This window comes from Gossypium hirsutum, chromosome A08 (assembly GCF_007990345.1).
Source record: "Gossypium hirsutum isolate 1008001.06 chromosome A08, Gossypium_hirsutum_v2.1, whole genome shotgun sequence".
NCBI lineage: Eukaryota > Viridiplantae > Streptophyta > Magnoliopsida > Malvales > Malvaceae > Gossypium > Gossypium hirsutum.
In genome coordinates this window covers 6,970,504-6,996,429 of record NC_053431.1, presented here as the reverse complement: position 1 = coordinate 6,996,429, position 25,926 = coordinate 6,970,504, and the positions used below count along the sequence as shown (strand labels likewise).

At 30.9% G+C, this 25,926-nt stretch overlaps 3 protein-coding genes across 14 annotated transcripts; all 3 read right to left on the bottom strand.

Moving 5' to 3' along the window:
- Positions 1 to 10,603: 10,603 nt before the first annotated feature.
- LOC107950015 (uncharacterized) lies at positions 10,604 to 16,813 on the bottom strand. 12 transcript variants are annotated; one of them, XM_041075762.1, is made up of 16 exons: positions 16,530 to 16,813; positions 16,012 to 16,449; positions 15,829 to 15,900; positions 15,595 to 15,684; positions 15,446 to 15,480; positions 15,238 to 15,325; positions 15,001 to 15,144; positions 14,101 to 14,292; positions 13,930 to 14,009; positions 13,774 to 13,846; positions 13,590 to 13,691; positions 12,755 to 12,852; positions 12,609 to 12,650; positions 11,756 to 11,843; positions 11,277 to 11,447; positions 10,604 to 11,102 (listed from the first exon to the last, which is right to left on the bottom strand). In XM_041075762.1, exons 1-12 carry the CDS (start codon positions 16,731 to 16,733, stop codon positions 12,829 to 12,831), a joined length of 1,542 nt encoding a protein of 513 aa, XP_040931696.1. In that variant the 5' UTR covers positions 16,734 to 16,813; the 3' UTR covers positions 10,604 to 11,102; positions 11,277 to 11,447; positions 11,756 to 11,843; positions 12,609 to 12,650; positions 12,755 to 12,828. The 12 variants fall into 12 exon arrangements, with proteins under 12 accessions (XP_040931696.1, XP_040931694.1, XP_040931692.1 ...); XM_041075760.1 differs by having other exon boundaries at positions 12,609 to 12,852; XM_041075758.1 differs by having other exon boundaries at positions 11,756 to 12,650.
- A 172-nt stretch (positions 16,814 to 16,985) lies between these two features.
- LOC107887910 (uncharacterized) lies at positions 16,986 to 19,838 on the bottom strand. The gene is made up of 3 exons (XM_041075752.1): positions 19,337 to 19,838; positions 18,253 to 18,980; positions 16,986 to 17,717 (listed from the first exon to the last, which is right to left on the bottom strand). The coding sequence occupies exons 1-3, from the start codon at positions 19,683 to 19,685 to the stop codon at positions 16,986 to 16,988; spliced, it is 1,809 nt and encodes a 602-aa protein (XP_040931686.1). The 5' UTR covers positions 19,686 to 19,838.
- Positions 19,839 to 21,364: 1,526 nt separating this feature from the next.
- Positions 21,365 to 23,385, bottom strand: LOC107950022 (phospholipase A1-II 7). Its single transcript, XM_016884774.2, has 2 exons — positions 22,805 to 23,385; positions 21,365 to 22,369 (listed from the first exon to the last, which is right to left on the bottom strand). Exons 1-2 carry the CDS (start codon positions 23,321 to 23,323, stop codon positions 21,647 to 21,649), a joined length of 1,242 nt encoding a protein of 413 aa, XP_016740263.2. The 5' UTR covers positions 23,324 to 23,385; the 3' UTR covers positions 21,365 to 21,646.
- Between the last annotated feature and the right edge of the window lie 2,541 nt (positions 23,386 to 25,926).

Here is a 25,926-nt window from a genome sequence, read left to right as displayed (position 1 = left end):
GTTAGTATACTTGCTCATATCTCATATAAATTCAACATTGATATATCTATTTTCTCGACATGTCGCACTTTAGTTTAATAATAGTCTCAACTTACATAATTTCCTTGTATCAACATATCAAAGATAATCATATATGTACATGTCATGAAACATATCATGCTCTTACCGTTTCTTCACAAGCATTTATCATTCATTTCATTATATCAATATTTTATGCTCCATCATTTCCATATATTTTATGTATATTTATTCTGGTAATAGCTTATATCAAACTTAACATAAATTATATTCCATGTACTTATACTTATTTTGTTTATCCATTTTCATAATTATTTCATACAATGCTTTTGTACATATATTTCCATATGACCAGTTCTTGTAAACATTTCACACAACCATTTCATATAACCATTCTTCATCTGATACATTTTACCTGAATATCAATTGTTCAACAGATGTTATAGCGTCTCCCATCCACGGTCTTATTTATCTTTGACGTGATGCCATAGTGTCTTTCAACTATGGTCTTACTCATTTTCTGTCATGTTGCCATGGTATCTTTCAACCATGGTCTTATTCTTTTCATGTCACGTTTCCATGGTATCTTTCAACCATGGTCTTACACATCTCATATTAGGTTGCCATGGTATCTTTCAACCATGGTCTTACACATTTCATATCAGGTTGCCATGGTATCTTTCAACCATGGTCTTACACACAGGTTGCCATGGTATCTTTCAACCATGGTCTTACACATTTCATATCAGAGAGCACACTCTCGCGAACCTCATCCTTACAGTGGGATTACCAGTCCAGGCTAAATCCCCTGCAACGACAATTACTCTAATGAGCTTGGATCTGAATTACCAGTCCAGGCTAAATTCAGACCCTAATTCGGATTACCCGTCCGGGCTAAATCCATTTTACACATATTCTTCGGGAGGGCTATATCAAGATAAGATCACCCGTCCGGGCTAGATCCTTTTTACCGTCAATTCCTTTTCAGAGATCCATCGAATTTTCCTTTCATTCAACTGGGATTTCTTCCCATTTTATCAAATATATCAATGTTTCATAAATTTTCATACAATGAACATTCAAATCATATTCACATCAATAACATACAATCTCAAGCATTTAAGAATATAATTCAAGTTATACGAACTTACCTCATTGCTTGTTTGTGTTTATAATTTCATTAATCTGATATCTTTTCTTTTCCACAATCAAGTCTCATATTTGAGTCGTCCGGATCTTTATAAATAAATTTGATCATCATTTTCATTCATTTCATATTCTAATGCATTTAATTAATGCTCTAGGCAAAATTACCATTTTGCCCCTAAACTTTTAATTAATGACAATTTCATCCTTAGGGTCAGGAAAATAAAATTCTTACAATTTAATCCTTATTTCCAGCTATTATTCTCATATATATTGATAACAATCCATGAATTCTATAAAATATCAGAATTTTTCATAATTTCAACACTTTTCAATTTAATCCCTAAAATATGTTTTCCCCCGATCTTGAACTAAATTAATAATTTCATTCAATTTTGTAATTTAAATAATAAAATAATCCATTTCATGCAATTTGGTCATTTATTTCATGCAATTTGGTCATTTCTGACATGTTTACAAAATTGCCCATAAAGTTTTACTTTTATTCAATTTAGTCCCTGAGCCTAAAATATGAAAATTAGCCATGCTAGATGAATATTCATACATATTTTTCCTCCTCCTCCTCTCCATTCCACATCCTTAATGTAGATAACACACTTGTAAATAATACTATCCATAATTTTTATTATTTACTTTTATGAATATTCAAGCTGTCTATCTGCATCATAGTCATTAAATTATTTATATCTGGATCTATAGAACTCAAAATTAATATCCTATAATTTTCCCTGAATCTAGACTCATATATATTCTTACCATAAAAATTTCAAAATTTTTTGTTTAGCCAATAAGTACAGTTTATTCTTTAAAGTTACTCCTATTATGTTGTCTGACAGTTCTGACCCTTCTTCACCAAAAATTAATTATCTCCTCATACAGGATACAAATGATGTTCTTGTTTGTTTCTATTAAAAATAGACTCATTCAGAATTTTATACATATAAATTTAAGCCCCTAATTATTTTTATTCAATTTTTTATGATTTTTCAAAGTCAGAACAGGGGAACCCAAATTCATTCTGACCTTGTCTCACAAAATTCATTATATCTAAAAATTTACAAATTTATTGCTTAAAATATTTCTTCTATGAGAAACTAGACTCAATAAGCTTTAATTTCATATTTTTTTCATCTTCTAATTAGATTTCTAAAATTTATGGTGATTTTTCAAAGTTAGTCTACTGCTGCTGTCCAAACTGTTTTTGTGCAAGCTATTAATTACCATGTTATAACACCCTTATTTTCTTTTTCTACACCATTTCTCATCACTTTCTCTTATTTTCTCTTCACTAGCATATCAAAAACATAGGACCTTATGTAAGAAAACTCTACTATAACATTATTTCCATGCTTTGTCAATAATAACAAACTTAAAACATATTGAAATCTTGATATACTTACCTTGTTCTATTGATACTAATCTTTAACTTGATTTTCTCTCTCCTCCAGCTTCTATTTCTTGAATCCAACTTGATATTCTAACTCCCCGTGCTCTCCTTAACATTTTTGTCTCTTGGTAGCTATGGAAATTCATTTGATTTTTGGGTGAAAATGGTGAATTTTTGGTAAAAGGACCAAATTGTAAAGAAAGCAAAACTTTCTTTCTTCCTCTCTTTCTCTCACGTTAGTGCATGGGAAAAATATGGATGAGAATTTCTCATCTTTCTTTCTTTATATACTAATAAAATAATAATAAAATATCTTATTAAAATATTAATAAAATAATATTTATCTAATTAAATAATTATAAAATATCAAAATATCTCTAGCATCATTATTACTTTCTAGATTTCTCTCTCTTCCAATTGACCATTTTGCCCTTCATTATCTTTTAAAATTCCATCCTTGAGTCATCATTTAATTTGGTAAAATTGCAATTTAGTCCCTCATAGTTCTTCATATATTCAATTTGGTCCTAATTCATCCATTTTCCTTAGTTTTTAGAGCATTCCACTCTTAAATTATTTACACTATTGGTCCTTCAACTTTTTCATACTTACACTTTAACCCCTCAAATTTTGAATATTTACTCTTGTGCAACAAAACTTTTCTCACTTTTACAATTTAGTCCTTTCTTGAATTAATATATCATAATATACTTCTCAATATTGACATAACTCAAAATTTCCCTTTTTGTCACTTTATTTCCTTATTTTACTATATCAAGGATAATATCTTACTGTAAAAATTTTCAGAGTATTACATATTTCATACTTATGCATATGCCATGGCCAATTCAAACAAACCACGTCCAAAATCATCAACCACTTTCCATGTATAAAACACTTATCTACTTGACTAAAGTTTCATATACTCACATATCATTTTAGTCATTTTCGCATGGCTTAATATATACACAACTTCAAAAACAAACATATTAACTTGCCTATACATGCCATAGGTTCAAATTTAAACTTATCAAATACCAAAAACAGTCGATAGTGTGATGGACTTTGCTGATGATCCCCGAGCTCATAACTAAATCTCGAAATCTATAAAACAGAGGCAAACATAACACACAGCAAGCTATTAAAGCTTAGTAAGTCATAAGCAAATAACAACTTAATGACATTATCAACTTATTTTAACCAAGCCAAGTTATACTATCATAGTCACATTTAATCTCAAGTTTAACATTTCATAATTAACATATGCTTTCATAAATAACCTTATCTTAACTGATTGTACATATATACATATTCCAAGTATCATTCAATTTCAAAGACATAACATTATTATATAACCGAATGTATTTACACACGTATACATATACTCATGAATCAAAGTATAACATCACCTGCATATACATAACATATAGTCGAATATATTTTGCAAGTGCACATATGTTCACATTAATAACTTATATAATTTGCATCATATATCAAATGACCAACTTATCTTATTTTCGAATAGGTAATCAACTAACTCATACCTGATCGTTTTAGCTTGTTTTACAGTTTCGTTCACAACTTATCATTGCCCATTGAACCATTCGGAATTGAACAGGATACTCGGATAATCACATATATCAAACAATGCCAACGTCCCAGACAGGGTCTTACACGAATCAAATACGATTTCGATGTCCCAAACATGGTCTTACACGTAATCACAGATCGATGCCAACGTCCCAGATGTGGTCTTACACGAGAACACATATCGAAAATCCTATGTCATGACATATGTATCCTAGCTATTTCTAAGGTTCGTACGGGACTTTCGGACATTATAATTCGGTCGAATTGAACTCGTAAACTTTGTTTCCATGCATATGTACATTCGAATTTCACATATATAATTTCACATAATTTAATTTCAGTATATAAACTCGTACATAATTAAAATTAACAATATCTATTTGCTTATAAACTTACCTCGGACGATGAAAATCGGAACGGGATGGCTAATCGACAACTTTAGTTTTCCCCCGATCCAAATCTGATTTTTTTGGTTCTTGATCTAAACATATTCAAATTAAACTCATTCAAATATATTTTCACTCATTTTAGTCCAAAAACACATAAATAGAAAATTATAATTTTACCCCTAACATTTTACACTTTTCACAATTTAGTCCAAATTGCACAAAACACAAAACATGCAAAATTTGCACATACCATGCTTAGGCCGAATGTTCCATATGTTCATAGAAGTCCATACATTTCATTTATTTCACATTTTAGTCCCTCAATTTATTTTTTTTTACAATTTAGTCCTAATTACTCAAAATAATTAAAAATTCCAATACAAAACATGTTAATCTAAAACATATCTTTCATATTTCATCAACTATCATCATAAAGCTCAAATATTCATCAATGGTATAACTCAAAATATTCATCAAAATCAAAAATTCAAACATGGCTTTGTACATTACACTGCAACGATCTTAAAAACGTAAAAATTATCAAAAACCCAGCTAATTACATACCTTAATTAAGCTTGACAATGGCTGAACCTTTGTAACCTTATTTTTTTATTTCTTATTTTGACGTTCCGTCATGAAAAGAAAATATGAACAATGGCTTTTAATATCATGTTTTATTTAATACATATTTTTACATAATTTACAAATTTAGCCTTTATAATATAATTCCCATTCCATTAACTAATGGCCTAATTTGTCCATGCCAAAATTCAAGGGTATAATTGCATTATAAATACCTCCATTTTAAAAGACAACAATTTGGACCTTTTACATTTAACCATCAAACTTTCATTTTATGCGATTAAGCCCTTTTTATTAAATCAACACTCAAACGACAAAGTTAAAACACGAAAATTTCACAGATATAAATACACATAATAAACACAGAAAATAATTTTAAAATATTTTTCTGACTCAGATTCGTGGTCCCGAAACTACCGTTCTAAATAGGGTCTAAATCGGACTGTTACATATATATCACTCCACAACAATCTCCACTCCAATCCCCCATAACATACCATTTCTTGATTATACTCTATCTCGTGTTCAATTCGATCCAAGTATTGAATTTCAACAATTTTTCTTAAATAACTTTATACCATTATAATCAAATATATCTATTAAATCACATTATATCATCAAACATTTCCTATAGATGTTAAATTATAAACTGTACGAACTTACCTGGACTGAATTGTAGTAGTTGCAGAAGTTCAGGGACTATTCCATAATTTTTTTCCACGAGTATCATTTGGGTTTTGATCTAAAATATAAAATTTCTCAATTATCAGCTTACATTTCACATTCCAATTCATTTTACATTTTATACTTTTTTTGAATTTACACAATTACCTCTAACTTTTACAATTTTTGCAATTTAATCCCTTAACCCAAGAATCATCAAATTAACTTTCTTTTTCTCAACTCAACATGATATTCGAATATACTAGGCCCTTAAACAATCCCTACTAAATATAAAATTCACTATCAAACCCTAAAATTTTGACATTTTCACAATTTAATCTCTAAATCAAAATATAACAAAAATCACTTCACAAAATCACCAAATAGCACAATCAAAGCTTCAAATACATAATTATCATAAAAATACATTCAAGATTCATCGATGGAAAATTTTAAAACTTTTAACAGATTCAAAAACGAAGGTACGAGCTAGCTAGACCTAGTTACAATGATCTCAAAAACACAAAACCTAGAGAAACAGACTCGAAATAGACTTACATGCAAGATACAAAAAATGGCCGAACCTTCAACTAAGTTTCCATGGTGTTTTTGGCTATGAAAAAGAGAGATTGAAGAAGAAATGTCTTTTACTTCATTTAATTTTGTTTTGATTTCATAATATTTACCATTTTACCATTAAAACATGTAATATTTAATAATTTTCATCAATAATGGCGTCCAATGTTAATGATTAGGGGATAATTACAACATAAGTCCCTCCTAAATTAGTAATTAAGCTATTTGATAACCTAAATGCTATAATTACTATGTTTTTCACTTTTTACAATTTAGTTCTTTTTCTTTAATTAGCTATTTAAACAGTGATATTTCTAGACCAAATTTTAATACAACTTTAATGACTTCGTAAATATTCTATAAATAATATTTACAAGTCAACTCAACAGAAATTTGTAGTCCCGAAATCATTGTTCCGTCACCACTAAAAATCGGGCTGTTACATGAAGAGTTTGCAAATAGATCATAAATGGCCTATAAACTATTGAAAGAGCTAACGAAAGCTCGAATAAAACTTGGAATGAAATCGGGAACTTTATATTAACTCAAAATTGATATGTTAACTTGATTAGAAAGAGTTTTTGAACTAAATTTCTCTGAAGTTGCATCGGCAACGTTTGTAACATTCTAGTGCTCAAACTCGACAAATGGGTCGGGTATGAGAATGTTATAGGACAAATTTTAAAATTTTAAATGCATGTTTTTGTGTATTACTAATAATTTTTAATGTTGGTTACATGTGATTGTATATATTTATTTATATATTTTACTTTTTGGTTTTGTGCAATTAAAAGGTTAATACTCACACTCACAGACAACTCACACCCACTAAATTTAAATACCCAAATATTTTTTTTATTTTATTAAATAATATATTTGTATTTCATGTAATTAATGTACAATAATATTATACAAATGATTGAATATAATTAAGATTTATTAACTATTTTAAGGTTACAACAATAAAAGAACTTTAAATCATAATTAAACTCTAAACAAAGATAACAATCAAATTAATTATCAATTATTTTTTAGGTACTAAATAAATAGTTTTGGGTTCGGCCTCATTTTGATAAAGTTAATTTTATGTCTACTTATTTATCTTTGTTAAGTTTTTTTTTTTTGTTGTTTCTGTAGTGGTTTACTCTGCTGATACAGTGATATTTTATGTTTTTCCAATCATTTTATGAATATGTTTTATTGACAAAAAAAAGAAGAAGAATGAAACCACTTAAATATTGAACAATAATGCATCTAATAATACCAATAAAAAATCAAATTTAAATAATTTAAATCACAATAAGAATATTATTTATCATAAATATAAAACATAACCTAAACTTTCATAAAATATTCTTCTAATATCAATGTATTAATATAATAATAATAATAAAATATTTTTGTCAATTTAAAGAAATAAAATCATACAATAAAATATTTTTGTAAATGGAAAAAATTGCTCTGATATAAGTATTCAATGGTAATTCAAGTTTATTCTAAATATTAATAAACTTACCAAATATTTTTTCTCCACTCCATTTACGACAATATAAGTCTTCTCTTTGTGAAAATTTCTGACATTTGACACAACCATCACTAAAGATTACAATTTGAATGTTAGTTTCCTCAAATTTAAAAATTAATTTGAATAAAAATAAGTATAATATTATTATCTCATTATTAATTAAAATAATATTTCATCTCTTCTCGATATCATTGCCATTCAAATATGACTCAACTAGTACTTTCGCTTCGAAAAATCATTACTTCAATACTTCATTATTTTAAATATATTGAATTTGAACCTATGTCATACACATATTAAACCCTAACAACTATGTTAATAAATCCTGGCCTAAAATTTGTAATGTTTGAACCGAACCGGACCAACTAATCAAACCAAGGTACCATTTCGAATAATGGCATTAGACTAATTGAACCAATACAAATTGATTGAACTAACTAAAAATTTGATTGAATCGACAATTGAATCGAACCAGTCATACCGGCAAACTGATAACTTAACCATTTCAACCACTAACCTGATTCTAAAAATATTGTGTAAAGCTATCTATTTATTTATGTTAGATTTAGTTTTAATGATACATCAGTTAGGGTTGAAGTAGATCTTTCCAAATTCTGGCGTTGAATTTTCATGCCTGTTTTCATTTACGAGAAGTGACATTCGTGAATTTCATAGCCAATTTCTTTAAGAGCAAAAGCAAAAAAGCAGATCTCCATCTACACCTTATTGTCGATAATGATGAAATAAATGAGTCTTTTGTACGAAGCAAACACCTTTTCCTCCTCCTCATCTGACCTAAAATAGTTCAGAAAACCATTATCACACGCTTGTTTTCTCTTCTATGTTTCACTTTTTGGATTAATTAATTTCCCTCCACAATACGACCACACAATGTAGGTAGAGGTATCTATAGGCCAGGTCTAATTCAAGCCGAATCTAACCAAAACTTTAGGCCCATTTGCTAGGTCGGGACAATGAGCCTAAAATTTTGCCCAAGCCCAGCCCGGATAAAAATGCAAAAACCTGAGACCAGCTCAGCTTGTATTAATTATTTTTTATATATATATTTAAAAATATAATACATCAAAAAACTAAAAAAATTAAAATAAATATTTCCCAACAAATTGAAAATAAATTAGAAAAATATGTATACTTGAATAACACAAAGATATGTGCAACTTAAAGAGCAAATGTCTTTAAAATAGTAACAAAATTAACAATAAAATAAGAGTTATATAATATCTAAATAATAATAATAAAATAGTGAAATTATAGTGAAAAAAAACAGTAAAAAAAATAACAATTTTTTTGCATATTTGGGCCAGGCCCGACTTGGCCCAAAAAACCTTAACTAAGGCCCCAACCCATTTTCTAAACGGGCCTTACTTTTTTTGTTTAAGCTCATTTTTTAGAATTATATTTTCACTCAAACCCTCTTACTTTCCAAGCTCAGCCTGGCTCATGGACATTTCTAGATGTAGGTAAGAAACTTATTTCTAATATCTTGGGACCCGGAGACATGGGCGACTAAATAAATGGAACAGCTGTACCTGGTGGTTAGACATATAATCCACGTCTATAACTAGCTAGACACTTTTCTTGGCCGAACAAAGTTTACAATGAAACTATGACCTAAACACTAATTTCGGACAAATTAAACTGTCCAAAAATCGAGTCAGGGGCCTCCGTTCTGCCTGTGGATAGATAATCAAATTCTAAGACATTTCTAATAGAACACATACAACGTCCTACACTGGCTAAAAGAGCTCATCAGCACATATAAATTAAATGGTTAGTTCTAGTTATTTACGAACTCAAACAGGAATGATGTAAGCAATTCAACAACTGAATGGGGAACCCTTTTCCTTTTCTTTCAAAAGATGGAGAATAGCTGACCTCATGTAGCACGGGATGGCAGGACAACCTTCTCGCTGTCCAAACAGTTCGAAATTCTGCACTTCAATCCAAGACTCCGCGAATGAACATGACCATTGATTTTCGAAACATAAATAAGCTGGTACCTTCACTAGGTTTAATGTGCCTTTAGAGTTTCGAGCCCATATCACAACACATTTTACAAAATACACTCATTTGTATGTTGCAATGTAGGTTTGAATCTCTCAAAGCACACTTAAAGAGTGGCAAAACCTTGTGAGGGCATAAAAAAGACAATTTTAAACTATGTTATTATGACATGACCTATGCCTTTTAGGTTGAATTAAGTAGAAGATACAAAAGCAGCTTTTTATCTCATGACCCAATCCAACTAACAAGGCATGGGCTATGCTTTGAAAGCATAAATCAAAATTATCCTCTTTGAGCCCCATAGGTCCAATGTTTTTTTACCTCACAACATGACTTAACTTGGGACACAAGTTTATCTTGTTAGAACATAATCCGAAATTGTTCTCTTTGGACTCCCATATTACATTTACACCACAAATGAGTGCACTTAGTAAAATGGAATCCAATTGATATAGTAGAACAATTGTATCATTTTTGCGTGTATTGTGATAAGGATTCGAATTTCTGAAAACGCATCTGAAGATGAAAAAATTGTGGGACCTATGAGGCCCAAAAAAGACAATTTCAACTTATGTTTTCACAGCACAGCTCATGCCCTGCGAGCTGGGTTGGGTCATGATAGTATTAGTCCTCAACCATTAATGAGTTAGAATAATCAAACAATCAAACAAACAGTAAAGGTGAGCGGCAAAAAGGGAAATAGACGGCTGTTAAGTGTTACTACATAAAGTGCAATTTCGGTTCAAAGTCACAGCATTCGTGTAAATTGGCTACTTTAAGGTACTGCAATAAACATTTACGGAACCACAAAAAAAGTGGTCAACAAATGAGAAAGAAATGCATCTACCGTTTCTGAAGATGTTGGAGCAAATCTGTCACCTTGTAGTGCAGCTTACAAAAAAAAGGATATAATGCTCAATCAAGCAACAAAGAGAGAACGACAAATTGTAGGTGCCCTTTCTCTCTTCTTTAAGATGTTAAATAAAAAAACCCCAATCACCTGCCTGAAGATTGCAGCACCTGGGTAACACACCTACAGAGCCTTATTATCCTTGAGTACCCAGCTCTAAGATTACTGATTGCAGCTTTTATTTCAATTGAGAGTGGACAGTGTAAGTCGTCTGTCCTAGTGGTGGAAGTCTGTAAATGATGGGGAAGGATCTCTGAAGGATAAACCCCACTGTAAGAAATCAAGAGGCAAGATAAGACAGTATAACTATTCAACAAATTACGACAAAACATATCTGCCTTGACACCTGTTGATGCATAATGTTATATTTTACAATGACGACAGCACATACAAAAAAGTATCCCAAATTGTCCAGTATTAATATTTCTACATTTAGAGAATTACCGAATTTACTTGAACTCGAAAGCAACAGTTGTCTAGATTATGTTACAATCTGAGCCATATGAAATGTGGGTGTAACAAGAGCTGACAATTGGTTGCACTTCTATGGCAAGAGTTAAGCAAAAGTTTACAGAGAACAGTTAGTCCAAAAGTTAGCCCAGCTGAACTCAGACCCTATATATTGAAGGAAAAGAAAATTATTAATTAGAAGTCCAGAAAAAATAATGAACCAAACCAATCCGTAGAAACTATATAAAAATCAGCATAATTTACGTAGCAATCACAAACTCTTTGCCAAGGATCAATGCTCTGGATATATTGAATTAATGTTACAAATTAATAGATTCTCCTCAGAGCATACATTTTCAACCATATAAAAAGATCATACATCCAATCTCAGATGACTCAGCTATAAGACATAGCATCAGATTTGCAAAATGCTTATTGGTTAAGTAGAAAAAACAATTTAGACAAGACTTTACCAGTTCAAACATGTCATGTCGAGAGACATTATCAGCTTTACACCACTCTCAAAATCAATGAAAGCAAGCTGCAAATCCAGCTGCTTAGCTGCGAACAAAGGAGGTGCTATCAAGTTTTAATCTGGCAAAATATGTTCTTTCAGAAGACATATATCACTCAAAATTGGACAGACTAGAGAAAGCAGAGGGTTGATTTTGTGCATATCTTTGGTAAATGCAGAAATGGTAACCAAGCCAAATGAGCATTCCAATGTAGAACATGCTATTTGGAAATTTGACATTACAATGATTTAGGATTTGGGACAGCAAAGAAATCAAGCAATTTATACAGTCAGCAGACAAAAATACTGCATTATAAGTCATATATCGTAATAGTTCTAGAAATCAAGAGGCAGATGACAACAATAAAGCCAAGATAACGAAGTTACCATTGTTTCTTTGGCGATGTAAGTGCAAAAATTTAACAAAGATTTAGGTTTTTTATTTAAAAAAACACAAAGATTTAACTTCACCAAGCCATGTGTGGGCTATGCCAAACCTTTTTACAACCACACTTAAACAAATCGGAAAAGAGAGGAACACTAAAACTTTGAATGGTCTTGCACCAGCTATCATTAAAAGCCTTTACCTTGAATATGCTAAACTAACTGAAGAAAGAGTCCTGGAAATAGAAAAACTTTTCCTTCCCTAGTTTTATGACTTATATCCTACCACTCATAAATAAAAACAAGAACGCCCAAAACGCTAAGCTCCATTCCAATAAATAAAAACAAAAAACAGAAACAAAATAATAAGTAAAACAGTTCCGTAGCAGGATAAGCATGCATAGGCTTCAAATGGCATTATATCAAACCAGAAATATGATCTAGTCATCCATAATCTCTACTTTGTTTTCCTGAAGAAAAGAATCAAAAGTCAAATTCTCAAAGCAGGAATTTCAGCCCACGACATCACAACCACAAATTTAAGAAACATAATAAAGAGGAGATAAAAGTGTACCGGATGGAGAATGAAAGCTAGTAAGAATCAGACCCCTAATTTCTAACCGCGCTATCTGTACTTCCTCAATAACATCAAGCAGATTTCGTAAAAGTGAACTGGTCCTCAGCATAATCAGATCAAACCAGAATAAATGTAAAGCAAAGTTAAACAAACGGTTACAAGATACTATAGGATCACTCAACTTAAAATACGTACTATAGCTTCGTTCTAGTACAATCAAAATTCAAAGAACAAGTATGGCATACTTTTCTGGTAAAAAATGGATTAAAGACTTTTTTGACCCTCTAACTTTACAAAAAATAGTCATTTTAGCACTCCATTTTTTTAACCCTTAAACTTGCAATTTTTATCAAATCATCTCAAAATAGATGGCAAAGTTAAACATTTTTTAACTTTACTAACGTGACGTACACGTGTATTAACTCGTGGATGACACATTAGCATTTAATTAATTTTTTAAAAATTTAAAAAAAGCTATAAAAAATTAAAAATCATTAAAATTATTTAAAAAGTATTAAAATTATAAAAAAAATATTTTTTAATTTTAAAAAGCTAATTAAATATTGACATGTCATCCACGAGACAATCCACGTGTATGTCACGTCAGCAAAATTAACAATTGTTAACTTTTCCATCCATTTTGGGGTAATTTGACAAAAAATGCAAGTTCAAGGGTTAAAAAAGATGAAAATTTAAATGGAAGGCTAAAATGATTTTTTTTGTAAAGTTAGAGGGCTAAAAAAGTCATTATGCCAAATTAAATTGAAATAATTTGTTTTGCTTAAGAAAAGAAAAACAAGAGATGCAAAAATTATGAGACAGAAGTACTTACTTGTGTTTCTTGCGCCAGACTTTTGGGCCCAACATATTTCGTAGTATATTCATGGTTAAAGACAAAAGCAAATGCAGAACAAGCATCCATGTTTGGGAAGTTCTAATGAACAAGATAAAATTTTAGAGATAAGCATGGTAAATAAAAAAGGGAATGACTTCATGTAAATTGTTGACTTTGTTACCTTACTGATGTTTATATCGTTCAATTTGTTTCCAACAAAAATGCTTGAATTTGGACTGGTGTCTAATGTAAGACTGAAATCAAACATAAGGACAAATGTAAACCTTTAAGCATAAACAAGTCTGGGTTAAAGAGAACTATATTAAAAAAAGAAAACCTTTGAGATAAGAACTCATGGTAGTTGAGAATAACATTATGATAGCCATTCCTATTCTGCAAAACATCAACCTCCCACAACTAACAAAATAACAGACTGGTTAGGCCTCAGTTACATAAAATAATTTTCAATATGTTTTGAGAAGAAATTATAGTTAAGAGTTAATAAGACCTGCATATCCTGGCGTATACATCCCCAACAAGTTCTCTTCTTTAGATGATCATGAAGCAAATCAATAGTATCCGCACAACTCAGTTCTCCTTTTATCTTGAAGTGAGGACAAAGAGACTTGGTTAGATTGTTTATCTTCGTCTCCAGAGCATCAGCCTGATGCTTCACTGTCGTAACTTTATCATTGGTTCCCTGTCATGACACAAAGAAATCTTTAGCATAGAATTAACCATTAACCAAATATCAATTGCCCATATCTTTTAAAACAACATAAGAGACAGTAAAACACATGAAGTTTAGAATATTATTTTATTTATAGCTGAGAGAATGCTAATACATCATTCAAAACAACAAATGTAAGAGTTCTCCACATATTGCCTCTGGTATGCACTGTGCTGAATGTTAGTAGTAATTCTCAAAATATAGAAGATAAATCCCTGTACAAGAATAAATATTTTGTAATCATCCAAAAAACTACGATATTACACTCCAAATCAAGTCAACAAAACTTCAAAGAAAACTGAGCCTGAGTCTTGTATTAATTAATTCAAATTTCTTCACCATTGAGATATGTTAAAAGGTTAAGAGAAAATAACTATATTCTAACACCGAATTGAAATTGATATTTGTACAAGCCAATAAATAGCTTATACCAGCAGCAACAACAAAAAGTAGAGAAAATTTTTGGCCTCTAAATGGCTTTGATAGATATCAAAGCACTTTCTGACAATAAAATATGGGATTCAACCCAAATGTGGGTTTCAGTTAAAATAAAACACAGTTTCATATTTGCATGCAGTAATGTTATCTCTGGAGGAGTACCTTTTTTCCTTTCTAATCATTTGAGACAAATTAGAAAGACGAAATCCATAACAACAAAAGCAGAACTGATGAGCATACCTCACGGTTCTCTCCAGATCTAACTGAACATGTATTATTGTCAAGTTGAGTGTCTCTTCCAGCTAACACAGATGGATGCTTGACATAATTTAACTTCAACATTTGAGACTCCCGAACTCCAGTTCTCAGTAACTGTACCTGATTCTGATTGAGGGATATAGGAAGATGATAAAGAATACACATTTGCGCAGAACACACCCCCCCCCCAAAAAAAAAGAGATAAAGAAAAGCAAATACCAGCAGTCTTTCACGCTTCACTTGCATCAACTGCAATTTAGCCTTTTCATAAACTAATCTATAGAGCAATAGTTTTGTTTCAGCTACACTGCAAGGACATTAATTCGTCAACTTTTCAACTTGTAACATTAAACCAGTTTCCTTAATAATTTCAGAAACCAATATCAATGGCATTCATAATCAAGCTGTAGGAGTGAACTAGAAGCACCTCTTGTACTGAATATTGCAGGATTGACCATATGCCTGCCAACAGCAATATATGAGGGCAGAATAAGCAAGAACATAGTCTAGTTTGGTTAGTAGGGGAAGCAATGAGTATTCCAGCAAAATAAAATAAAAGTGGGCAATTTTACTTACTGAACCTAGTTTGAATTGGATTTCAGAACAGAGCATCTCTAACTTATTAACCTTCTGCTGATGAAGTAATATATCTTCCGACATGTTTATCTGGATATTCCATTCAAGGCAAAGAAAAAAGAAAAGGAAACTATTACGCAGGGTTTAGGTTATGGAAAGATGTTATCAGTAATTATACCTGCATTAGAAAAATGTTGTAAAAATATGTTGTAATTACAGAAACAAGATATCTACCACTTTTATATTTAGTTTATCAAAACTAGGAGACAGTAGCTGTTTTGTATCTGCCAAAAGTTTGCTGGAAATCTGCAATATAAGTTGTACAAATCAATTCAACAGGAAGACTAAGAGGAAAAATCTTGCATTCTATATCAGCAAACCTGAATGTGCCACAAATAAGTGGCATTGTGCACATACATCAGTCATATTCAGCAATGTTTTGCCACCTTCAATTCCTTTATTTCCTATGTTACTACCATTCGAATATTCCAACATATGCTCCATATCTTTTTCTCCAATTTCACAAAAATTTGGACTCTGCTGGATACACTTATTTTTATCTGCAGGGTGCATGTCTGCAAGAACTACTTCACTTATTCTTTTGCTTTTTGAAGAGTTCTGAGTGTCTTGGTCAGGACTTGGGTCCTGCACAGATCTTTGAAGATGGTTATCAATCGTTTGTATAGTTGAATGGCAGCTAAGAGATAGTACATCCTTTGCAACAGGTAGTTGCATATTATCACCACACAGTCCCCTATGCATTTCTTTCCTGTACGGGCTGCAACTTGGCTCTTTTGAAGTTGGACTCTGAGTTTGCTTCTTTCCGAAGGGGCTCTGAGCAATCATTGCACCAGACTTTAAATGTCAAGCATAATTTGAATTCTGAGCTAGGAAACATTCAGGCAATCAAGAGAAGATACAGAGAAGATATTTACCTTTAAAGGCAACTGGTCATTTTTGCTTCTAGGTGCATCTGGAGAAGCATAAGAAGAAGAAACTTTCATCTGTTCCTGAATGAAACTTCCACTGAACTGGGTTATTTCAATTGCAGTCTCGATGTTTTTCTCTGGGCTTCTTGATTGCAATTTCAAGGCAAATCCCTCAGGGATGTTCCTAGAGTTCTCAGAAGCATTCAGCATATCAAGTCCATTACTTTCTCCTTCATTCAACTTTTTTACTATAGAAGTCGCAGTTAAATGGTTGGCCTTAATAAGTGATAAGCTGGACTGTGTTCTGTTTTCAGCTGTTCCAGTTAAATAATTACTACTAGGAACTGTTTCTAGTGAGTTGGGCTCCTCTCTAGAAACAATAATGATGCTGTTATCCTGATCATGAGGCTTTAAATTGCCAGACAGACTGCTATGATGCTCTGTTGATGAGCATAACTTCTCTTATGACCTATTCACCAGTGGAGAAACAAGCTTATAGGCTGTATCAAGATCTCTTTTATCTTTGCCAATTTCACGTGTGATCCCCATGGGTGAGGAATTAAATGCAGAAGCTACTTGTGTTCCATCTAAAGGATCTACTGGAGTCATTGAATGATGGATCATTTTCTTTCCTGAGTGAGTGCACTTAGATGGTGAAGTAGTTATGCCCATTCTTTCAGCATATTTTTCATAATGTTCTTTATCTTCTAAAAGCTCTGTGGTCCCTCCATCTTGGCTCAAGTAGCTGATGTTTTTTGGAGTTACAGGACCATCAATTTCCCCCTGCTTTAGACCAACACCAGATAACTGCTCCTCCAGATTAATAGTGGGTGCAGTTACCTGTTGGCACTGGAAACCTTCACTCGGTTCCATAATTTTACTGAATGAACAAGCTGAAGCTCTAGAAGAAAGGGAATCTGATAATCTAATTTTTGACTTCAAAATTCCATCATTGAAAGCAGAACCAAGGGGAGTACACTCCAGATTTTTTAATTTGATGTTACTTTTCAGGACAGAAGGCAAACTCCCACCCTGTTTTATGCTTCCCTGACTCAAAAAAGAACCAGATTGTTTTGGGGACGGAGTAACAAACAGTGCATGTCTTGGTGAATTTGTAGTATCCAGAAGTAATTGTTGTCTTTTAGCAGATAATGAGTGTATGGAACCTGCTAATGGAGACCTATGCATTTCTTCCTGAAAAAAAAAAAAGAAGCAATAGCTGAACAGTGAACAAGCATATAATTTTCATTCAAGTCGTGCACCTACAAGTGTATGGAATAAATATATGAAACTGTATGGCTAAAACTACTGAAGTAACCCTTTATGAGTTGACAATGGCAGTAGTTCCATGTATGGCATGTCATTGTATTGAAAGTTGCAAAGATAAATTCCTAAATAGAATAGAGTTAAATAGCCCAAATCTCAAAAAGAAAAGGAGATTGTTCTGCAGATGTTAGGATAGGAAACGCCATAGTATAAATGAAATCTCCATGAATCCCATCGTTTAGCAAGTAGCTACACCCCAAGCAAATCGACTCACTGAAAGTGCCAAAATTAAATTATTAAAAAGAAAACAACAAAAACATTGAGAAAAGTAAAATCTTACTTAACATTCAATTGATAGGAGAATATACTTTGTTCACTGAATTTACCAATTTAAATGATTGGAAAATAACCAAATTATTGAGAAAAGTGATCTGGATAACATCAGATTCATAAGATAACGTACTTTATTCAGCTGATTAGGAGTTTGGATTTGGTGACCAACAAAATTTTCAGCAACTGAACCATCCTTAGTGTTTGACGAGCAGTCACACATAGTTTGATCAGTAAGAGTGGTTGCTGAATCACCTGTTGACTCAATCATTTTGTCCTGAGCAAAAGAAATGCCCTTACCAGACATATCATGATTATTCATGTTGCAGAGCTCTTGATTCCTATAATTTGACAGTTCCGTGCAGTCATTCTTATGACCATAAGATAAGGCAACTTCGCTTGATGACCTTGGAGTGGTAGATTCAAAAGCAGGAATGGCATTAAACTCCTTACTGCCTTCAGCCAGAAGAGCTTCCAATGTGGGAGAGAGCTTTCCATAATCATACCTACGCATGCTTTCTCCAACAAGGCTCATGCCATTAGATTCTTCACCACCACTAAATTTACTGATAGGCACAGGTGACGGTGACTTTACCTTCTTCGCCTTCATTAACACCATAAAACTTTTTAGATCAGACGGCATGGTAGCTTGGCAAGGCATCTTCTCTTCAGATGGAAGACAAACTCCTGTGGTAGTTAAAGTATTGAGCTCTCCTGACTCTGAACCTGCAATGCTACGAAAGTGCATATAAAATGTTATTGAATCCATAGTGATATCGTGGTTGTCATCTGAAGCAGCAGAATCAGATAATCTTCCAGGTTGAATGAAGTTTGCAGACACTGGTCCGAAAAAGTTGTCTTCTGCAACAAGATATTTCAGAAAAAACTTCAAAACACGGCATTTATTAGCATTAACCATTCTTTTCATTAGCTGAAACCATTAGAATTCTCCTTTTAACATAAAAACTTTTTTATCTCACAAAACTTTAAGCAATGGCGTATTACTTAGGCTTCATTTGGTTGATGCTTTCGCCACTCGCTTATTTTTCCATTTTGAAGAACTGATATCAAAGTCGCAATTTTTGCATTTTGCTTCCTAAAACAAAAATCATAAGCGGAAATAACAACCAAATGACGCCTAAACAATTATAAACCCTAAACTTCGTCAAAACAAAAACAAATGCTTACTAAGAATGGAGAATGCAAGCTAAACCGACCGTCATTAGAAATAGCAGATCCAACTGTGCTACTTCCACCGGGAGAAGGCGACTCCATCGGCCTCAAGAACGACTTCTCCACACTCAAAACGTCATCATCATTATCATCGTCATCACTGTCAATCAAATCCCTAAAGAGACCCAGCACTTCATTTCCCCTTTCAGAGGCTGGCGTGGGAGTGGAATGCTGCGGGGACTCGTAGTCATCGTCGCGGTTGAAGATGTGGACCGAGGTGATCTCGCACTCAGCGAAACTAACTCGCCGCGACAGCTTCTTCCTGAATGCGATGGTTTCTTCGTCCGTTTCCTGCGTGTTTGAGGGTGGTTCGTCGGGGAATTTGGAAGCCATTCTAGCGAAGGAGAGAGTGCGGCGAAACCGTGAGGTGATAGGGAAAGAAAATAGGGAATTTTTGAATTAGGGTTCAGAGATGAAGTGCATTCGTGTGGGACTTTGGTCAGTTCAGTAGTTTTGCGCGGGAAAGATCAAATGGAAATTTTCAATTTGCAGCCCTTAATGTTAAAATTTTGATTTTCCCTTTTACTCTAATAGAATAGAGCTCTAATGTAATGAGAAAGAATTTGAGCTATAAATGCTCAAATAATTAAAATACCTTTTTAACCAAAAAAATTTTGAAGTATTATTTAATACATATATTAATATTTTAAAAAATTATAAAAATTGAATATAATTAATAATAGAAAATTTATTTAAAACCCAATTAATTATAAAATATTTTTAAAAAATTATAAAATATTTATATATTATTTATATTATTATTTTTATATCAATAAAAAATCATATGCCAATAAATTCACAATTACAACGAACTAAAAGCTATGTATTCAATCAAATCATTAGAAATGATATGTGCATAAATTCTATCAATTTTATATGAATTTTAAAAATCTTATAAATTTAGCTTTCACTTATTCTTAACTATAAACAAGTTTTTTAAAATAAAAATAGAAAAAATATTAAAAATAAATGTATAATTATAAAAGAGATATTACTGTACTTGGCAATATAAATAACATAAATAGGTAAAAATACAACAAACTCTTTATATTATATTTTAGATTGCAGTTTAGCCCTTTCATTGAAAAGATGGGCAAATTAGTCTCTATATATTAGATAGATGAGTAAAGCAGCCCCTGTGCTAAATTTTGGTGTTCATATATAAGGTATAATAATAATTTTAACCCTCAACTTTTACACATTCATTCAATTTAATCCCTACTCTTTAATTGGAAGTAAATCAAAAAGTTTTGAAACTAATAATGTTAAAGGGTCAAAAAAGCCTTCGTAACATATTTAAAAAATCAACTAAACTCTTTTAAAATTTGAAAATTATTAAAAATCATAAAAGTTATGAACAAAATTCATAAAAAGAATTTATAAAAATTTTAAAATTTTAATTAAAAATAACAAGACCGACCCAATAAAAGAGTAGGGGTCAATTTTTTTATTTAAATCTTCTAACCATTAGATTTTTTTAAAAAAAATCTTATAACCATTAGATTCATATATTTAGTTATACTATGATCAAAATCTTATGAGATAAACATATTATCATATGTATAATGTCATATCAGCTTGTTATTTTCATATATTTCTCGAAAAAGATTCATTTGATAAAATTAATGATTGTTGTTTGTGTCAAGACAAATTTCAAATTTTGAAAAATACAGGGGCCAAGAATGATCAAATTGAAGAACATGGGTTAAACCTATAACTTTACATATAGTATAGACCTAATGGCATAATTTAACCAAACAGATTTAATTATTGTCATTTGCTTCAAGATTGAAATTTTAAAATTAAAGAAGTACATGAGCTAAAATTGACCTATTCAAATAGTACAAAGACTAATTGATAAAATTAAAATATATAGGGACTAAATCCATAATTTACACATATAATACAAACACTAGTAGAATAATTTCACCTCATTATCATGGTGTGTGTGTGTATATATATATATAAAGAGATGTATAATGGTTTGTTTGGTCATGAAAACACCTAAAGAGTTTACCCAATATATAACTTTTATTACGTCATTATTATTACATAACATAAAGATAATTATCGATACAACTCACACATTCTTAATAGTTGAAAATCACTGCTATGCTATCATGAACCTATTACATAAATTATGAGATAAATATTCATGACCAACAAACCAAACACGAGAAAAATACAAGTAAAATAGGAAATACGATTAATATTGTTTAGGCCAATCAAAGATAATGATTAGCGACTTTATTTATTTCTTTGGTTTAAATACATAAAGCTTATGTATTAAGATGTTAACCTTTAACCTTCCAATGGCCATTAGCCTCTTGAACCATTCTTTTGCGATTCTCACCTTCCCACCAATAGTCAGGAATTCCGTGCTTCTCTTTCAGGCGGTCTAAATACTTATTCACCAGTGCAATATCAAGATCAACTTCCAAATGAAACCCAGACGTTCCCTCTTGTACCCCCGCAATCCCATGCAGGTATACATCCATATTATGGGCACTAACAGAGTCAGCTACCCAGTTAAAAAACAAGCCTCTGCTGGCTATTATTTCTTCCTCGGTAACAATATTTGGATGATAATCATTCGGGCGAGGATTAGAAGTACATTCCAATGTTCCGAAAAGCCACTTCTGCTTCAAGTAGGGTGATTCGTTGCTGTAAACGGTCAACTTTTTTCCCACATGGGTAAGGGTACAAAATGGCCATTTATGAACCGGGTCATTGGCATTTCTAATTCTTAGAAGACGAAGATGATGATGATCAACGAGTTTCTTAAATAGTTGTTTGAACCCACAGTCTCCAACCCGAGGGCTGCCGAATGTGAAAGTTGTCACCATGCACGGGTTGTTTGCACCCAGTAGGGAGCTGCTGGGCTTGTTATATCCATTGGCAACGATGTCCATTGCATTTAGGGTCGCTAATGCTCCACCCAAGCTGAATCCTGTAACAGTTATGCTTATTTCCTCGTCTTTGTATTTGTCCATCAGTTCTCTTAGGGCATCTCGAACCTACATGTGCATGCACTACGTATGAGATCAATCACATATAATTAACACATAGATGAAACCATATATATCAGGCATAATGATAAATTATGCTATTGTCCTTTTTTGTGTGTTAATTTTGTCTCCAACTTTTAAAAATAAGATCATCAACCTTTAAAAAAATTGTTTTTTTTATAATAAAAGAATATTTATTTTAAATTCATGTCTACTTAATAATTTTTTTAAAAAATATATTAACTATTTAATTTTTTTGAATTTATTTTTATTTTTGAATATCATTTTATAAATTTTAAGATATGCATGAAGTACACATGATTACGGTGCGAGTTATGAGATCCAACATTGTTAAAAAATTAATGTATTAAAAAGATTAATAATAATAAGAGAGAATTTGATAATATATATAATCATACTTATATAATACTGTATTATTATTACCTGGTGTCTAGCACTGAGGTTGTCAACAGCAGAATTTGACCTTGTTCCAGTATAAAGAGACAAGAAACCGGAGTGCACCTTCGCCTCAGTGCCAGTCCCGAACAATTCTGAAGCAGATTTCGGATTAGCGATTAAATCATTAATCCACTCAGTGTAATGTATGGTTCCTCTCCAAGCAATCAAAATGTCCCTCCTTCCAAGAACAGCCTTTCCTTCATCTGTTGTTACTGCCACAAATCCAAACCATGAGGGCTCAACAATATCTGACTCTGCATGAATGTAGTGGGTGACGCTGTACTTGAAATCATTTCCTTTTTCAAGGCCGGCCTCTGCAAAAAACTTATCTTTGGGGAATTCACCATGTTTGTTATGATTGTAAAGATCACCAACAGAACCAGCCCTTTGACCGTAGTGAATAATGTAGTGGCGGAGATCGAGATTCAGTGGTTGGAGTAAACCATCCCAGTCGTTCTCGCCACTCAGTACCCTCCACTGAGATGCCATGTCGGACTTAACCATTTTCTTTTCTTTTCTTTTCTTTTTGGTTTCAGTGGTTTATGAGTGAAGATGTGATTCACTGGGCTATGTTGGGTTCATTTATATAGACCACTCATCCATAGATAAAAACAGTTGTTCGGAACATTAATATCACAGAAAAATCAATAAACTAATGTGAATCTACATGTTCCTAACTTCCTACCTACCTATTCAATAATGAACCCCAATCTTGAAAATAATATTTTCGAAAGAGCTAACTACAAATCTATAGAAGACTAGAAAAGATTAGTCCTTAAACGACAGTAAAACGTACATAAAAGGATATATGCCTTAATTATTAAAAAAATTGTTATACCATTTTATACCTATGTTTGACTTAATATTTAATGTGGTACTCGAATTTTTATTGGTTTAAATGGATACTTAAATTTAATTTCCGTCACACAAATTAGTACCTCTAATAAATAATTAATTTTTTTTTGGGGTCCAACGAATATTTGAAATGTGATGATAGTTAAAGAATATATTAGAAAATCTAAAAAAATTAAAAGTTATTAAAATCATTAAATATTTATTTTATGTAAAATATATATTTTTTTAGTTTATAAAAATGTAAAAAGAAATTTACGAGACCTAATGAATATTTTCATGATTTTTATTTATTTGTTTATAAAATTATTAAAAAAAAATTATAAAGAAATTTATGTTTTATAAAAATTATACTTTTATTTAAAAAATTATGAAAACTATTAATTTTTTAAATTTTTTAATGAAATATTATAATTTAGTTCCTCTACTTTTCAAAATTAAAAATTAAGGTTTAGTTGTTACCACCATTAAATTTTCAATTAAATTCAATAGCGTGACATTTTAAAACTAAAAAAATTCACTTCGTAGTGATGTAATAAACATTATGTTGAAAATACTAATGTGAATTTTTTTTCTTAAAAACATGTTTGAACTCGTTGAGAATAATGTACTGTTGGAATAATGATCTTAAGAAAATCACTTCAAAATTGTAACTATTAGTTAATAATATTAACTATTTAGACTAATTAACAACATTATAGAAGTAGAGGGACCAAATTATATCAAAAATTAAAGTATATGGATTTAAACCAAGTTTTAGCATAGTATAGTGTCTAAAATTGAAATTTGACCATGGTCTGATAATGTAAAAAAAAAGCAAGACAAATTCAAAAGATGTGTTTGACTCTAAGATCCTTAAAGTATTCAAATTATATATAACCACGTTACATTTTAATTGAAAATTTAACTATATTAATCATTTAGACTAATTAATAACATTATAAAAATATAAAACTAAAGTATATTAAAAAATTAAAATATAATGATTAAATTTCAAATTTAAGTATAATAGAAAGACTAAAGTTGAAATTAAACCATTTTTGTAAATGAAGATAAAAAAAGAGCATGGAAGAAGGTCCTTTCAATCTTACCAGGGATTTTATTATGCTTCACTATGCTTTAAATATAGAGTAAATAATTGAGTATTAAAATATACTTTAAATATTTGTGTTTTTTATATATTTGAAATTTAGCTTTAGTATTTTTAATTTTTAGGAATCCAATTCCTCTATTTTTTAAATTAAAAAATTTAAATTCATTTGTTAATACCATTAAATGCATCTGTTAAATTCATTGATGTGACATTTTAAAATTAAAAAAATACTCATTTAATAATTATGTAACAAAAAAAAATATTTGCAATGGACTTGAATTTAACAAATAATTTTAATAGTGTTAGCAACTCTTAAGAGTTACATCGACATTATAATCAAAATAAAGTATTTGGGCTAATAAATGGCATTGTAAAAAATGAGATATCAAATTATGCTAAAAAAATTAAAGTTTAAAAATTAAAATTTAAAATTTGAGTGTAATATAGAGACTCAAATTAATATTTAACTATTGTTATATAATTTAAATTTGAGAATAACATAAAGACTAAAGTTGAAATTTCACCATTTTTGTTTATAATATAAAAAAGAGAGAGTGATACACATGTTAACGTCCTTTGGACCCTCCTATTATATATATAGGTATATAGATGTGGCTGTACATGTTCATACCTAACTAATCGATTGGAAATAAGGCAGCCAAAAATTTTAAAAAGATTAAGCTTTTATCGACAATAAAATGAGTGTAGGGGATGCCTTAATTAAGTTTGGCTTAATGTGGCACCCAAATGTTTATTCGTTTAGATTGATACTTTAAGTATGGATATTATTACATAAAATGGTATTTAGGACAAACTAATCAAAATTATTTAAAAGTTTTATTTTATGTAAAAATTATATTTTATTTTTATAAAAATGTAAATAGAATACATGATTTAATGAATATTTTCATGGTTGTTGTTTAATTTTTTTATATAATAATTAAAATTTATTTTTATAGTTATAAAATAAAGAGAGATGGAGAGAATAAAGAACAAATAAAATATAAAAGCAATATAGAATGTACTTTATTGATCAAAAAGGGTGATTACAATGCTTCATCAGAGCTTCTATTTATAGGCATAAGAAATATAAAAGAAGTAGAGATCTAATTCTAATAACTATTAGAATTTAAAGTAGATAATGTGCCTCATTGGATGTCCA